This window comes from Trichosurus vulpecula, chromosome 2 (genome assembly GCF_011100635.1).
Source record: "Trichosurus vulpecula isolate mTriVul1 chromosome 2, mTriVul1.pri, whole genome shotgun sequence".
Classification (NCBI taxonomy): domain Eukaryota; kingdom Metazoa; phylum Chordata; class Mammalia; order Diprotodontia; family Phalangeridae; genus Trichosurus; species Trichosurus vulpecula.
In genome coordinates, this window is record NC_050574.1 from 332,006,164 (window position 1) to 332,021,615 (window position 15,452).

A 15,452-nucleotide genomic window follows, 5' to 3' on the forward strand; every position below is an offset into this window, starting at 1 on the left:
AATGACCAGTGTTGCAGCAGCTATGGGAAAACAAGCACTGCTTGGGTAGCATAAATCGGTACCACACTTCTGGAAAGCAATTTGGAACAAAGCCCCAAAAGTCATCTCCTTTGACCCAGGGAAAATGATGAGGTTAAAGAAAAATGATGATGGTAGGGAACCACAGGTTTCTAGGGGTGCTCGAGACCCCAAAATACCTACATGCCGGGTCCTGCCGAATGAATTCCACTCAAGCCTTCTCAGCCAAGGAAAAAGACAGTTTATTATGGATTCACCATATTGGGTTGTCTTAAGAAATCTCACCATTTGTGATGCTTGTTTTCACAAGCAGGCCAGATTCAATCTGTTGAGGTAGATGGAATCTGAGTGCCTTCATGGAGTCAAGATGAGACTTATACACACAAAGGTTGTGGGAGGGATCTAGGCTGGTCCAGCGGTGATGGGAGGAGGGGTTTAGGGAGGGGCTTGAAGAGGAGTGAAAGGAGTAGCTTGATGGGACTGGGACAAGGTCAGACTCCAAGAGAATGGGATTAAGGGCGGGAAGTAGCTGAAGGCTGCCTGGAGATAACAGACCAGGTAGGGCTGGGCTAGTTTAAGGGTAACAGATTTGGGCATAGACACCTCGACAAGATCAAGGGTGGAAACTAGCCAGATAGTGGAGGGCTAGGCTAGGTTAGAGTAACCTAGCCTAGAGATTTGGGCCTAGCAATAATGAAAGGCTTATGGACTCAGGCAAACACCTCATCTAGTGGGAAGATTCAAGGGGAATTCAACGGGGCTCCCACAGTCTAAACCCCATCAAAACCATATTTAATTTTTTTTTAAGAATTTAGAGATTAGAGCCGTATGTGTATAGCTGCATTCGTTGGAGCTCAGAGGATAAAGATACTTGGGAGTCTCCTAGGAGAGTCTAGGACTTGAGCGCCCTGGGGCACAACCAGGCATGAGGGGGCACGGATAATGAACTTACAAAGAAAACAAAGGATCAGTCCTACAGGTGGAAACAAGAAAGGAGGGTCCTTAAAGCTCAGGGAAGAAAGGGAATGCAGGACGGTGCGGTCAACATTTCAAACACTGCAGAGCTGAAGTATTAAGAATTGAGAAAAAATAAGTATATTTATATTTATTTTGCACTTTTCATTCTCTACAATTCATCCAAGTACTGTGTGACTGTAAGAATAATCTCTCTGAATCTGAATTTTCTCATCTGTGAAATAGAGGCAATCCTCCAATATACTAAAAGCTAACCTTTAAAAAGTGCTTTAAGGTTTGCAAAACACTTCACCAGTATTACCTCATTTGATCCTCACAACAACCTAGTAAGGGGGCGTGCTATTATTCCTCCCCCACCCATTTCACAGAGAAAGAAAATGAGGCAGACTGAGGTTAAGTGACTTTCCCAAAGTCACAAAGCTAATAGTGTCGGAGACATGATTTGAACTCAGGTCTTACTGACCCCAAGTCCAGGACTGTTGCCCAATAAATCATGCGAGGGTCAACGAGAACACATGCGAGTTGTAGTAGAAAGGCAACTGGTCTCTAAGCCAGAAAAACCTGGGTTCAAGCCGAATGGATAAAGAGAGCAACAGAAGATGAGGCTAAGAAGGTTAAGGCGGTGTTGGACCACATAGAGCCCTGAATGCCAGTTCACGAGAAGTGTCTTGATCGTGGGATGGTCGGTCGTTAACACAGATGACTAACTTTACCTCGCGCTTTAAGGTTTGCCACGTGCTTTAACGACGTCATTTCATAGAATAACGGCGATAAAGGGCCTTAGGGGAGGGCTTGGGAAAGGCAAGGTAGGTGGTTTCCTGACGGGGTGAGTTAATTCAATCACAGAATCAGAGATCTGGGGCTGGACAGAAGGAATCTTCGATTTCACCGAGTTCAGCCCCCTTATTTTGCAGAAAAGTAAACTGACTGCCAAAGAGGAAAACGTTCTTAATGCTGCATTCGAATCCAGGTCCCCAACGGCTGCCTCCCGCGGCCTGCGAGAAATTCCTTCCTTCTCTCACCTCGATCCCACTTTACCCAATCCGGCTCGGAGTTAACCTCATCCGAAACCCACGGATTCCCCATTTACCTCAGCTCCTGGCGGAAGTAACTTCCAGGGCGGAAGCGGAGCATGACCCCAGCTCCACGCCTGCGCAGAAGCAGCAGGGGCGGGCGGGGTGGGGGGGGGGGGAAGCGAAGACCCGATTGGCCAATCGTAGAAAATCGAAGCGCCGCGTTCCGCGGGAAGTAAAGCGGAAGCGGAAGCCCAAGGAGCGAAGGAAGGCGGCCCGAGAGGGTCAGAGTTCCTATGGCTGTTAACTCGGTCAACCGCCTGGCTTCTGGCCGGAGGGTAGATGGACACCTCAAGACCCGAGAGATGGTGAGGTCCGGGCCTCGGCCGGCTCAGGTGAGGGGATGGGGCTCGGCCGGGGTCTGTATTCGTATCAGGCTCTAAGCTCCTTGAGGGCAGGGATCTGACCCTAAACTGGGAGCCAGGAGACGTGGCTTCCAGCTGGACGCACGATGTGACCCCGGGCAGTGACCATGAGGAGGGATAGTTGTGCCGAATCGGCGCCACAGAGGTAGCGCTGACCCTTACGTGGTCCGTCATATCTCAGTGTGAGCGCTTCTTCCCCCGGCCCCCCCAATGTCGTGCAGAGGCTTTGAGTGGCTGAAGGTGAAAAACCCACCACCCAGTCTTTTTTCCTTCACTCCATCATCCCCTCTCTCGTTTTCTTTCTTCCTTTTTTAAAAATTTATTTTTTACTTTTAGTTTACGACACTTGGGGTTCCAGATTTTCTCCCCTCCCCACCCCAAGACGGCATGTAATCCGGTATAGGTTCTACATATACCTTCACATTAAACTTATTTACATAATAGTCCAGTTGTAAAGAAGAATTATAAGCAATGGAATGAAACATAAGAAAGAAGAAACGAAGCCAAAAAAGAAGGAAAGGAAAAAAGAAGAGACAGCAAATAGTTTTCCTCAATCTGCATTCAGACTTTGTAATTCCTTTCTTTTTTTTTAAATATACGTTATTTTAACCTTTATTTTAAAAATATTTTGAGTTCCAAATCCTCTTTCCCCAGCCCCTCCCACACCCATTGAGAAAGGAAGCAATATGATCCCAATTGCATGTCTCACATATTTGCAGTCTCTCCCTCTGTACTGACTGCTTTCTTTCTGCCTAAAAACATGCCCATATCTCCCTCATCCTTAAAAAACCTCACTTCTTCCATCCATCCCTGTTAAGGGCCCATAGGCTGCCCTTCTGGGTGAACTTCTTAAAAAGGATATGTGTGTGTATATGATGATACATGCATGTATATATACACACATTTCAGTAGTCAAATTATTTATTCACATGTATGTATATATACACACATATACATATACAAATGGATATATATATATATATATATATATACATACATATACACATACATACACACTAAAAGATAGATATAGACAGATTTGACTATTAAAATACCCTGCTGGTGGGTGTCCCTCACTCAAGTCTCACCATTCAATGCCATCCTTCACTCATCTGCCAAAGTGATCTCCCTAAAGTGCAGCTCTGACCATGTCTTCCTGTCTGTCTCTCTCTCTCTCTCTCTCTCTCTCTCTCTCTCTCTCTCTCCCCCTCCTCCCCCCTCTCCCTCCCTCTCTCTCCCTCCACCTCCACCACACATGCAAGCCCACTCTCAAAAATCCAGTGGTTCCCTATGACTTCAATCAGTCTCCAGTATATGCTTCAGCTTCCTTTTTTCTCACTCTTTTCTTAACTCTGAAGTCTGACTGACAACTTCATCACTCAACGAAAACTATTCACTTTTAATTGGCAAATCTAATAGCCTCTTGATCTTCATCCTTCACCACCCTCTCCCTCTCCATCTGACTGCTCCTCAGCCTGCTTTGATGAATCTTCATCCAGGTCCCACTAGCTAACTGTGGTTGTTTCTCTGGGCTCTGGCCTGAGACCTCTTCTCCTTTTATACTGTTTCACTTGGTGATATCATCAGTTCCCATGGATTCAGTTATCGTTTCTGTGCTGCTGATTTTCATATCTACTTATCCAATCCTAACCTCTCTGCTGACTTCCAGTCTCATATCTCCAGCGGCCTATGGGACCTCTCAAACTGATGTCCTGTTGACATCTTAAGCTTAACATATCCAAAACTGAACTCATTATCTTCTCCCCAAAACCCTTCCCCTCTTCCTAACTTCTTTACTACTGTTGAGGGTACTACCATCATCCCAGTCACCTCCCTAAATACCTAGACACAATTTTCTATTCCTCACTCTCACCCCTCCCCCTTCCCCAATATCCAATCTGTTGCCTAGGCCTGTTGATCTTACCTTTGTAACATCTCTAAGATATGTTCCCTTTTGCCTTCTGATACCACTTTAGTGCAGACCCTGATCACCTCACGCCTGAACTATGAAAATGCCCTGCTGGTTGGCCTCCTTTAAGTCTCTCCTCACTCCAGTTCATCTTCCAGTCATCTGCCAAAATGATCTCTCTGAAGCAGAGATCTGACCATGTTATCACACACACAATGAATGGGCCTTCAGTCAAAGTGAGAACTGAGAAAGACCTTAGCTTAAAAAGGCCAGGGTCTCCCACTGTATCCTGGGCCATGTGCAGTTGTCCTGATTTATATATGGCCACTGGATCTAGATGGCTCCAGAGGAGAAAGTAAGACCTCTGACTGTGTGCAGCCCTGCCTTATTCAAATCCAGTTCACTTGGAAGTCATGGCGTTATCTCCCTGATGTCTTAGTTGTCTTCAAGACTGAAGGACAAGCCACGCAACATACACACATAAACACTAATACTCCAGTGGTTTCCTTTCATCTCAAGGATCAAATATAAAATCCTCTGTCATTCAAAGCTCTGCATAACCTTTCCTCCTCATCCACTTTTCTAGTCTTCTTATACCTCACACCACCCCTTACTCTGCAATCCAATGACATTAGCCTCCCTTCTGATCCTAGAACAGGATGACTGGGCATTTTCACTGGCCGTCCCCCATATAGAGAATGTTCTTTCCCCTCATCTCTGCCTCCTGGCTTCCCAGGCTTTAAGTCCCAGGTCAAAATCCTACCTTCTACAGGGACCATTTCCAAATCCCTCTTTATCCTAGGGCTGTCCCTTTGTTGATTATTTCAAGTTTATCATGTATCTCCAGCATTTAGCACAGTGCCTGGCACACAGGAAGCACTTAAATAAGCTTGTTGACTTGTTTTGTTCCTGGATTGTATGGGTTAGCAGAAAGAAGAGGCAGACATTTGGTCCCACAAACAACTATGTATAGACAAGTTATATATAGGATTAGTTGGATGTATTCCTAGAAGTAGGGGACTAACGTTGAAAGGGAATGAGAACAGCTTCTTGAAGAACAAGATTTTAGCTGAGATAGGAAATTGGGGAAGCCCAGAGGCAGTGACAAGGAGAGAGAACATCCCAGGCATGGGGTACAGTCAGTGAAAATGCACAGAGCTGGGAGATGAGTGCTTTACTCCATCTCTCAGCTCCAGGCATTTTCTCTGGGACCTCATTTCAGCTGGTGGGGATTGGGAAAGGCCCCGTACTTCCCCACCCCCACCCCACAATCCTCATCCTTTACAAATTTTCTGCTGCATTGGACACATAGTCACCTGTGCTTGAAACTTTCTTCCCTTACTTTCTGTGATTCTTTGCATGGGTCTGATTTTCTTGAGTGATTTTCCTATCTCTTCTCAGCATCCTAGTGATGACTGTTCCCCAAAGCTTGGTGAATTCCCAACTTCCCTTCCTCTATACTCACTTCTTTAGAGAGTTCATCCCTCCATTCTTAAGTTACTAATGACTTCAGCAATCATCATCTTATTATGGATTCCCAAATCTTCATCCCCAGCTCTGACTTCTCATTTGCATACAGAACATCTCTAATTGCCTTGCCTTGTCTTGTAATCACTCAAATTCAATTTAAGAATAAAGTTTCTTCCTATTAAAAATTGTTCTCCTTAACAATGGACACATTTCTGTCAATGGCACTACCATTCTCCTAATCTTCTAGTCTTATATCTTTGAGTTATCTTTGGTTTCTCCCAGTTTTTCAACTCCCATGAGTCTTTTACTATGTTTTATTGTTTTCTAGAGTTTGTTTCTTCCTTTACATTTTCATAGCCACCAGCTTCATCACATACATTTTTTATTGATCTCTACCTCTGGCCATTCCTCCCTCTAGTCCATTTTACTTAATATTACTAGATCAGACCTCTTAAAGTTACATTTTCATAGCATCCTTTATCCCTGGTCAGGAACCTATAATGACTCCATAGTGTATCAAATACAAATCAATCAGCCTGGCACACAGGGTCCTCAAACAGTTGGTCCCCCTTTATATATCAGACGTTAGCTTAGCTTTCTCACTGTTCTCAGAAATGTCCTTCAATTCCATTTAAATCAATTTTCTTATCTCCCAAACTATCCCCGCATTTTGCTAATTCTGTTTTCAGTTCTACCCACCTGAAATTCCCCCTTCCTCTTCGTTTGTCTAAATGCTACAAATTTTCTTCCAGGATGCGCTCAATACCTCTTTCATGAAGAATTTCCAAAATAACTTCACCCTGTAATTTTCTTTCACTTATATTTAATTTCCTTATCAATTATGTATATTTGGTTCTATACTAACTTACTCTCATTTGTATGTGCTCCACCACTAATACCTTACTTAAACAGAACTTGTATCTAGGTGGCTGTTGACCCATTTGCAGTAGTCATGCTGGGAGGCTCTCTACTTTTTCCATCAAGATGACTGTTTTTTCATTTGGAACTATGTCCCCAAAACTATTAAACTGTACATTTGACCCAGTGATAGCACTAGTAAGTTTGTGCCCCACAAAGATCAAAAAAAGAGGAAAAAGACCCATATATCCAAAAATGCTTATAGGAGATCATTTTATGGTGCCAAAGAACTAGAAACTGAAGAAGTTTCTGTCATTTGGGGAATGACTAAACAAGTTATGGCATATAAGTTAAATGGAATACTATTGTTTTATAAGAAATTATGGAAGACGTAGTTTCAGAAAAACATGGGAAGACATGAATGATTCAGAGTGAAGTGAGCAGAGTCAGAAACAATAATCTTTTTTTTCCTTTTTATTTAATTTTTTAATTTTTAGTTTTCAACGCTCAGTTCCACAGGTTTTTGAGTTCCAAATTTTCTTCCCTTCCTTCTTCGCCCCTCACCCCCCAAGATGGCATGGAATCTGATATATGTTCTACATGTACCTTTGTATTAAACATTTTTACACAATAGTCAAGTCGTAAAGAAGAACCATGATCAATGGAGTGAGTCATGAGAAAGAAGAAACAAAACCAAAAAAAAAAAAGATACAGAAAAAAAGAGAGAGAGCAGATAGTTTCTTGCAATCTGCATTCGTACTCCATAGTTCTTTATCTGGATGTAGATAGCTCTTTCCATCATGAGACCTTTGGGGCTGTCTTTGAACCTTGTATTGCTGAGAAGAGCCAAATCTATCAAAGTTACCACAGAATCAATATGTCTGTGGTTGTGTACAGTGTTCTCCTGGTTCTGCTCCTCTCACTCAGCATCATGTCATTTAGTTCTTTCCAGGTTATTATGAATTCCGTTTCTTCCCCATTTCTTATAGCACAATAATATTCCATTGCATTCATATACCACAACTTGTTTAGCCATTCCCCAATGGATGGGCATGGCCTTGATTTCCAAAAGCTGCTATAAATATTTTTGTACATACGGGTTCCTTTCCCCCTTGTGTGATCTCTTTAGTATACAGCCCTAGAAGTGTTGCTAGGTCATAGGGTATGCACATTTCTATAGCCCTTTGGGCATAGTTCCAGACTGCTCTCCAGGATGGCTGAATCTGTTCACAACTCCACCAACAATGTAACAATGTTCCAATTTTCCTACATTCTCTCCAGCATTTATCATTTTCCTGTTTTGTCATGTTAGCCAACCTGACAGGAGAGATATGGTACCTAAGAGTTGTTTTGATTTGCATTTCTCTGATCAGTAGTGATTTAGAGCATTTTTTTCATATACCTATAGATACCTTTAATTTTTTCCTTTGAAAATGAACCATTCACATCCTTTGACCATTTATCAATTGGGGAATGACTTGTATTCCTATAAATTTGGCTCAGTTCCCTGTATATTTTAAATATAAGGCTTTTATCAGAAACACTAGTTGTAAAGATTTTCCCCCAATTCAGAAACAGTAATCTTGTAAAGGCAAACAACTTTGAAAGCCTTGGGAACACTAAGCAATACCATGCAATGACCAACCACAATTCCAGATGATTCGTGGTGAAATATGCTTCCCTTCTCCTTATAAGGAGGTGATGGACTCAGTGCAGATTGAGATATTTTGAACATGTGTAATGTGGGAATTGGTTTGATTGACTGTATGTGTTTGTATGAGGGTTTTGAGGTTTTCTTGTTTTCTCGTGAGTGGAAGGAGATAGGAGAGGAAAAAAGCAGATTTTCATTTGGGAAATTTTTTATCTGTGATCTGAATAAACATTGCAATAGTATGAAAAAATGACATATCAAACATTTTGGAAACTACTAGTCTTTTGAAATTATCTTAGATCCTTGGCTCTTATGTTTTAAATGGAGGCAAATTTTTACCTTCTCTGAGTGGACTTTGGAAAGAGCTAAAATCACTGGAAGATACTTGTAATGAGTAGGGCGGATTGTATCTTTGACCTGAGAGGCCATTGAGTTGAATTCTGTCATTTTCAGATGAGAAAACTGACACCTAGAAAGATTAATTGATTTATACAGAGACCCAGAGCTAGTAAGTATCTGAGGCTGGATTTGAGTTCATGTCTCCTGCTGCTAAGTCCAGTGCCCTATTCACTACACTAGAAGCAGTATAATACAATGGAAAGAGCTCTAGATTTGTAGTCAAATAACTTAGGTTCAGATTCTAACTCTGCTTTTCACTGCCAGTGATTTCAGGCAAGCCACTTAAGCTGTCTAATCTTTAGTTTCTTCATCTGTAAAATAAAAGAGTTGGACCATATGATTTTTAAGTTCCCTTCCATCTTTAAATCTGTGATCCGTGAATGATGAACAATCTGGGTAATGACAAATTTTGTTTTAAAAAAATGAGTTTTGATTACAGTGTAATAAGTATGACTTTCTTTTGTGGTTTATAATTGGCTTTAAAGACATTCCTAAAATGTTTTGAGTAATGGTAGTATCATTGGAATGAATGGATAATCTCACAAGGTGAGTACTTTCAAAGAACGGCACTTATTGTATGTATAAATTCTGTTATGTATGATGCCTGTCTCATTGCTGTATAGTTAATGCATTAATAGTACCTTCAGGTTGTTTAAGCTAAATTGTCAGATATTCCAAAGTCACTTCTATGTTGTATTTTCTATATTGAACCTAACAAAGCATTGGGTACATAGCTTTTTTAAAAAAAAATTTAAATAAAAAACCTTACTAGATTGAAATAGATGTGTATTTGGGGAGGAATTAAGGAATTTATTGTTGGTCATACTCACTTAGGAGATTGGAAATTTGGATCTGTGCTTTAATAAGATACTGTTCACTGGAGTAGTGGTATAGTTAATGTAAAGTGGTTTGGAATAGAGTCCTTAATTTGAACTAGACTTAACAGCCAAAACAGCACACACAGTCATCAAAGACAGTAGTATTACGTTTGAATTTTTTGGAAGGATAATAATAGATACTTTCAAACGTTGTGCACAGTATGCCTAGCAAAAATGTTCTCTAAGATTCCTATTCGGTATGCAGTGTATCTATCCAGTATGTGCATCTACATCCAGGGACATGACTTCCTTGCTGTTCTTTGAATAAGATATTCCCTCTTGACTCTGGCATTTTCACTGGTTTCCCTGTGCCTGGAATGCTCTCCTTCCTCATCTTTGCCTCCTGACTTCCCTAGCTTTCTTCAAGTGTGATCTAAAATCCCATAGGAAACTTTCCCCAAACCCCCTTAATTCTAGTACATCTCTTTTGTTGATTATTTCCAATTTACCCTGTATTTAACTTGTATATTAGAGTTATTTGAATATTGTCTCCTCTTTTAGACTTTGAGCTCCTTGAGAGTATGGGCTTTCTTTTGCCTTTTTTTACATCCCCAGTGCTTAGCACAGTGCTGAAGCTGGTGGTGGTGGTGGTGGTGGTGGTGGTGGTGGTGGTGGTAGGGATTTATATAGTGCCCACTGTGTGGTAGGCACTGTGCTAAATGCTTTACAGATATCTCATTTGTGCCTCACAACAACCTAGGAGAGAGGTGTTATTATTATTATCCCCATTTTACAGATGAAGGAACTTGGGCAAATACAGGTAAAGTGTCTTGTCCAGAGTCAGAGAGCTGGTAAGAGTCTGTGATTGAATTTGAACCATTCTTCCTGATTCCAGGCTCTATCCACTGATCCACCTAGCTAGACACTTAGTTTTATTGACTGACATCCCTGGATACATGGCCCATTGTAGTGGAAATTATATGTTAATATGTGTGGGGTGTGTGTGTGTGTGTATATTATTTTATGTTTTCATTAATACCACCAAAAATTGCCATATAGTACTACTCCAGAAACTCCACTGTGTGACACTTCATCAAAGCATAGAGGTGATCCTGGGTTCTCAAATGAAGAACAGGCTCTTAATCTTTCCAAGCTAGAAAGGAGCCTGGTGACAAGCTGACTGTATGTCTGTCATTTCCAGGACTTTTAAGTTATGTTTGAGAGGTACTCAGGATGTTAGATTTTTCTGACATAGCAACTTTTCAAGTCAGTCTACTAATTTGTAAAGGGGTTACAGTCTGCATGAGTGGCAGAAGAACTCACACCAAGAAAATAGACCCAGACTCCTGAAATATCATAGCACTTGGAAGAGGGAAGGGCTTCATAAAAGCAATTAAACAAATATAACATGTTACAGTATCCAAAGACCGATTGGCAAAGCAGGTAATTTAGAGATGAATGTTGAAGGACAAAGATGAAGACATCTTCAGAATCTGCTTTTCTCAATTATGTGGGACAGCATGGATTGGTAGAGGGTGACAGTGCATCACAGATTGGACACTTGTGGTTAGAAGTTTTCTTATGCAGAAGCCTTGCTGTTAATCAGTTATCCTACACACAAGGAGTACTTAGTATAGTATTTTGACTCAGAAGGTTTTGTATATATGTGAAAACTATAAACTTTAGGTTGGATTTAATTCCTTTAAAAGAGCAATTGGTAAGCCTACTAGTGTGCTGTAATAAAAATATTTGGACAGTTACTTTAATATTCAGCAGGTATCATCATCCGGAAGGCAAATTGGATCAAGTAAATTAACAGCTGGAAAGAAAAGGTAAGAACTTACATAATTAAAGGACTTCAGGGTTCTCAATGGGTGACCTAGTCTCCGGCCAAGACTATAATCAGATTCTTTCAAAAAGACAGATGACTTTCCATTCATTAAAAAACTCTCTGGGTTAATTGGGTTCCATATCCTTCCTTGTTTATATGTTTCATTGTTTCAAAGCTCTACAATTATAGCATTATTAAATGTCCCATCTGAAAACTCTTTGATATATTGTAAGTGTATTTCTCCATATCCAGTCCCAAAAAAGAAGCATAGTAGCTGCTTATTACCACTTTTTATAACCACTCACAGATTTGAGTACTATCGCTAAATTCCACCTTGGCCTTCTTTCCGTACTATGGAACCAGATTACATTAGTCTTTTCTTACACAACCTCTAATTGAAACTATATTCTGAACTGGCTCTGAGGTTTGTTTTTTTTTTTTTTTTTTGAGGGGTCCTATTTCAGTTGGAAGGTCAGAAATATTATATCTAGTAAATTTTATAAAATTTTGTAAATTTCTTCTCTAGTAAAACATTTGTCCATGTCTCTTTAGACATTAAAATGCCTTTACTTGCCTCTTTCCAGGTTAACTTAGAGTCTTTTTCAGAGGACAATCTCAAATTGGAATAAGCAATATTGATTTACGTTCAACAAATGTAAATCAGCTGAAACAGCATACACAGTCATCAAAGGCAGTAGTATTACTTTTGAATTTGTAAGGATGACAATAGATATTTTTGAACCCAATGTTCAGTATGCCTAACAAAGATTTTTATTAAGGTTCCAATCTAGTATGCAGTATATCCATCTATATCCAATGACATTGTCCTCCCTCCTGTTCCTTAAACAAGACTCGCCATCTCTTGACTCTGAACATTTTCACTGGCTTCCTTTGTGTCTAGAATGTTCTCCTTCCTCATTTCTGCCTCTGGACTTCTCTAGCTTTCTTCAAGTGCGAGCCAAAATCCCATAGGAAGCCTTTCCCCAATCCCCCTTAAATTTTTTTTAGTTTTGAAGACTTAAAACCTTCAAAGAGATTTTAAAGATGGCCAAGATAGCAAGTCTATCTTATTATAAAATTAAGTGAAGCATCATTTGTTCTTTAATTTTGATACTTGGGAATTTTAAGATGTATATGTAAATTGATTTTTAAAAATCTCAGCAGTCTTAATACCCTTGTTTTCCAGGATCCATATGAGAAAGACAGCCCGCACTGATGCAGATTCTCATTACTCCCTCTATTCTACTGATTCTGATGAGCAGGTAAGAATTTTTTTTTAAAAATCAATATTCTGTTACAGTAGGCCCAAAAACTCATTTAATCTGACCATTTGTAAATCCTAATAAATGGAAATATTTACATGGATGACTGGGAAACATAATTTCTCCTTTTTAATTTATTTCTTGTTATTATCTTACTTCATCCTTTGTCTTGTTTCTAGCCTACCGGACATGCTTCAGGAAGAGTGAGTATTCACAAAAGTTACTCATCTAGTACAAGGCTCCCTGTGAACCTGAAAGTTAGAAAGCATTACAGACCAAATCCTTAATGATGTTTACTGTGCCCAGTCCAACAACTTGATTCTAGACAAAGCTGTTATTCAGTCGTTTTTCAGTCGTATCTGACTCTTTGTGACCCCACTTGGCGTTTTCTTGGCAGAGATACTGGAGTGGTTTGCTGTTTCCTTCTCTAGCTCATTTTAGAGATGAGAAAACTGAGGCAAACAGGCTTAAGTGGCTAATAAGTGTTTGAAGCCATATTTTAATTCACATGATGAATCTTTCTGACTTTAAGCCCAGTGCTCTATCCACTGCGCCGTCTAGACACAGGAGACATCCTTAAGGAAGCAGAGTACATACTTTTGGATCCTCACCCCAGAATATGCAGCATTCCCAAAAGATCCCACAACACATACAGAAGGGAGAATGGCCACATAGCCCAGGTCACAGCAACTATTGTACCTTACAGCTCGCAGCCTCCTTTGTCACTTCTTTCCTCTCTTTCCTTGCCCTGGATTACTTGGAAGCCACACAGTTTTAAGGTCCACTCTCAAATATACCAAAATTGGTTTCATTGCCTCTCTCTTTTTCAAAGGATGCTCCTAGACTTCCAACAAGACAGGATAATACAGCTTGGTCCAGCATGGAGAACTCTCCCTGAACAGATATATCTCTTCTCTCCTCTGTAGGTTTTTGTGACACTTGCTCCTTCCTTCTATCTGTCTGACTGAGTCTTCCCAGTCTTCGTTGATGGTTCTTCATCCATGTTGTACCCACTAACTGTTGCTATCCCCCAAGGCTCTGTCATGGATCCTCTTCTCTTCCCATTCTGTACTACTATCTTACTTATCAGCTCCCATGGATTCAATTTTCATCTCTATGCATATGATTCTTCTGAATCGTGTATCACTAGTTGCCTCATAGACATCTAACGAGATGTCCCAAGGGCTTCTCAAACTCAGCATGTACAGGACAGAATTCATTATCTTTCCCCTGAAAACCTTCTCCTCTTCCAAACTTATTACTGTTAAGGACACCACCATCTTCCTAGGCACGCAGCCTTAGTGTCATTCTCACTCTTACCCCACGTAGCCAGTCCATTACCAAAAATTGTCATTTTTACCTTCATCACATCTCTAGAGTACATCCCCTTCTCTCTCCTCACACAGCCAAAATTTCAGTCCATGCCCTCATCAACTTTCCCCTGGACTATTGCAATAGCCTTCTAACTAGTCTCCCTGGGCAAGTCTGTCCCCAGGTCAGTCCATGTTCCACTCAGCTACCAAACTAATTTTTCTCAAGTGTAGGTCTGGGTATGTTACTCTCCTGTTCAGTGAGCTCCAGTTTCTTCCTGTTACATTCAGGAACAAATATAAAATCATCTGGCACTTAAAGTCCCTCCTGCTCCTTTCTCCATAACTAATAGTGCTTTCCCCTCTGAGATTACCTTCCATCTACCCTGTGTGTGTGTTCATTCATTTGTTCTATATGCCTCGTTATTTACATGTCCTCTTCCTCCGTTAGAATGTATACTTAAGGGCAGACTTTTTGCCTTTCTTTGAATCCCAAGCTGCTTAGCATATAATAAGCACTTAATAAATGTTTGCTGACCGACTGCATCCTGGTAGCGCCACTGTCTTCTCCATTGTGCTCACATCTTCTTAGTGTTGTGTTTATTTTCTTTAACTAGAAACTTATATCAGCCTTATTGTAAAAGATGTTGTACTTACAGGTTGGAACAGTACCCCGAGGACTTGAACGTTGCACATCTTTACTTCAGGATATTTTGCAAAATGAAGGTTCAGATTTTATAATGCTTTCTTGATGATCATTTTTTATTGTGTAAGTTGTTTGTGCATTTTAATGACTTTTTGGTTGAAATTAATCTTCAGAGACAACCTGTGGGAATCCAGGAAAAGGATCTTCTGGGAAGCTTGGATCCAGACCTTGGGAATACAAAGGAAACAAAACAAACAAGAAAGGACAGCCCAAAAATGTCATTCCTTCATGTGTCCGTAAAGAAATTTGTAAGCACCTTTCTTTTCCTGATTTAAATATAAAGCATACATCTGGGGTTTTTAATTCATTAGAAGATAATGCCTTATTTGTTTGATATTATTGTAATTCATTCTATAACTAGTTCTCAAAGTTGGAGAGCTTGTTCTTTTCTCTGTTCTGTTTCCCAGCTGTTCACCATTTCTGTGGTTATTAGCATTTTTCTTCCCCCTACATGCTTCCCTGCATCTTGTCCCGTCCCCTGTCCAAATAAGAGATATACAGTATAACTCCTGCAAAATAGCTCTGATTAAAAATTTTTAGTAGGGCAGAAGATTAAAATGAGATTTGAAGATATCTGGATTTCAGTTCTCCTTTTCGCTCTAATGAATTAATTTCACTCTACTATTTTATAAATATTCATTCATTTACTTTAACTGTATAACACAAATTCCTTTCTACCCAAATTCCCTTCTTCCAGCCAGAACCATCCATCAAAAATGTACTTTCATTAAACATAGCTAGGTGTATTCTACAGGGAGACTACATGAAACAGGAAGGAAGGAGTCATACCTAAATAAATGGGCTTTC

The 15,452-nt window shown here is 40.3% G+C and overlaps 1 protein-coding gene across 4 annotated transcripts in view; it reads left to right on the plus strand.

Annotated features, from left to right (window-relative positions):
* Positions 1-1,749: 1,749 nt before the first annotated feature.
* Positions 1,750-15,452, plus strand: part of CCDC14 (coiled-coil domain containing 14) — a 49,519-nt gene continuing 35,816 nt past the window's right edge. Inside the window, exons 1-6 of one of the 4 annotated variants that reach the window (XM_036747493.1) lie at positions 1,750-2,401; positions 11,310-11,368; positions 12,554-12,629; positions 12,809-12,832; positions 14,599-14,665; positions 14,759-14,893. In XM_036747493.1, the coding sequence (XP_036603388.1) occupies positions 2,303-2,401; positions 11,310-11,368; positions 12,554-12,629; positions 12,809-12,832; positions 14,599-14,665; positions 14,759-14,893 (460 nt within the window). In that variant the 5' untranslated portion in view covers positions 1,750-2,302. The remainder of the gene's footprint in view (positions 2,402-11,309; positions 11,369-12,553; positions 12,630-12,808; positions 12,833-14,598; positions 14,666-14,758; positions 14,894-15,452) is intronic. The other 3 variants (XM_036747494.1, XM_036747495.1, XM_036747496.1) reach the window with 3 other exon arrangements.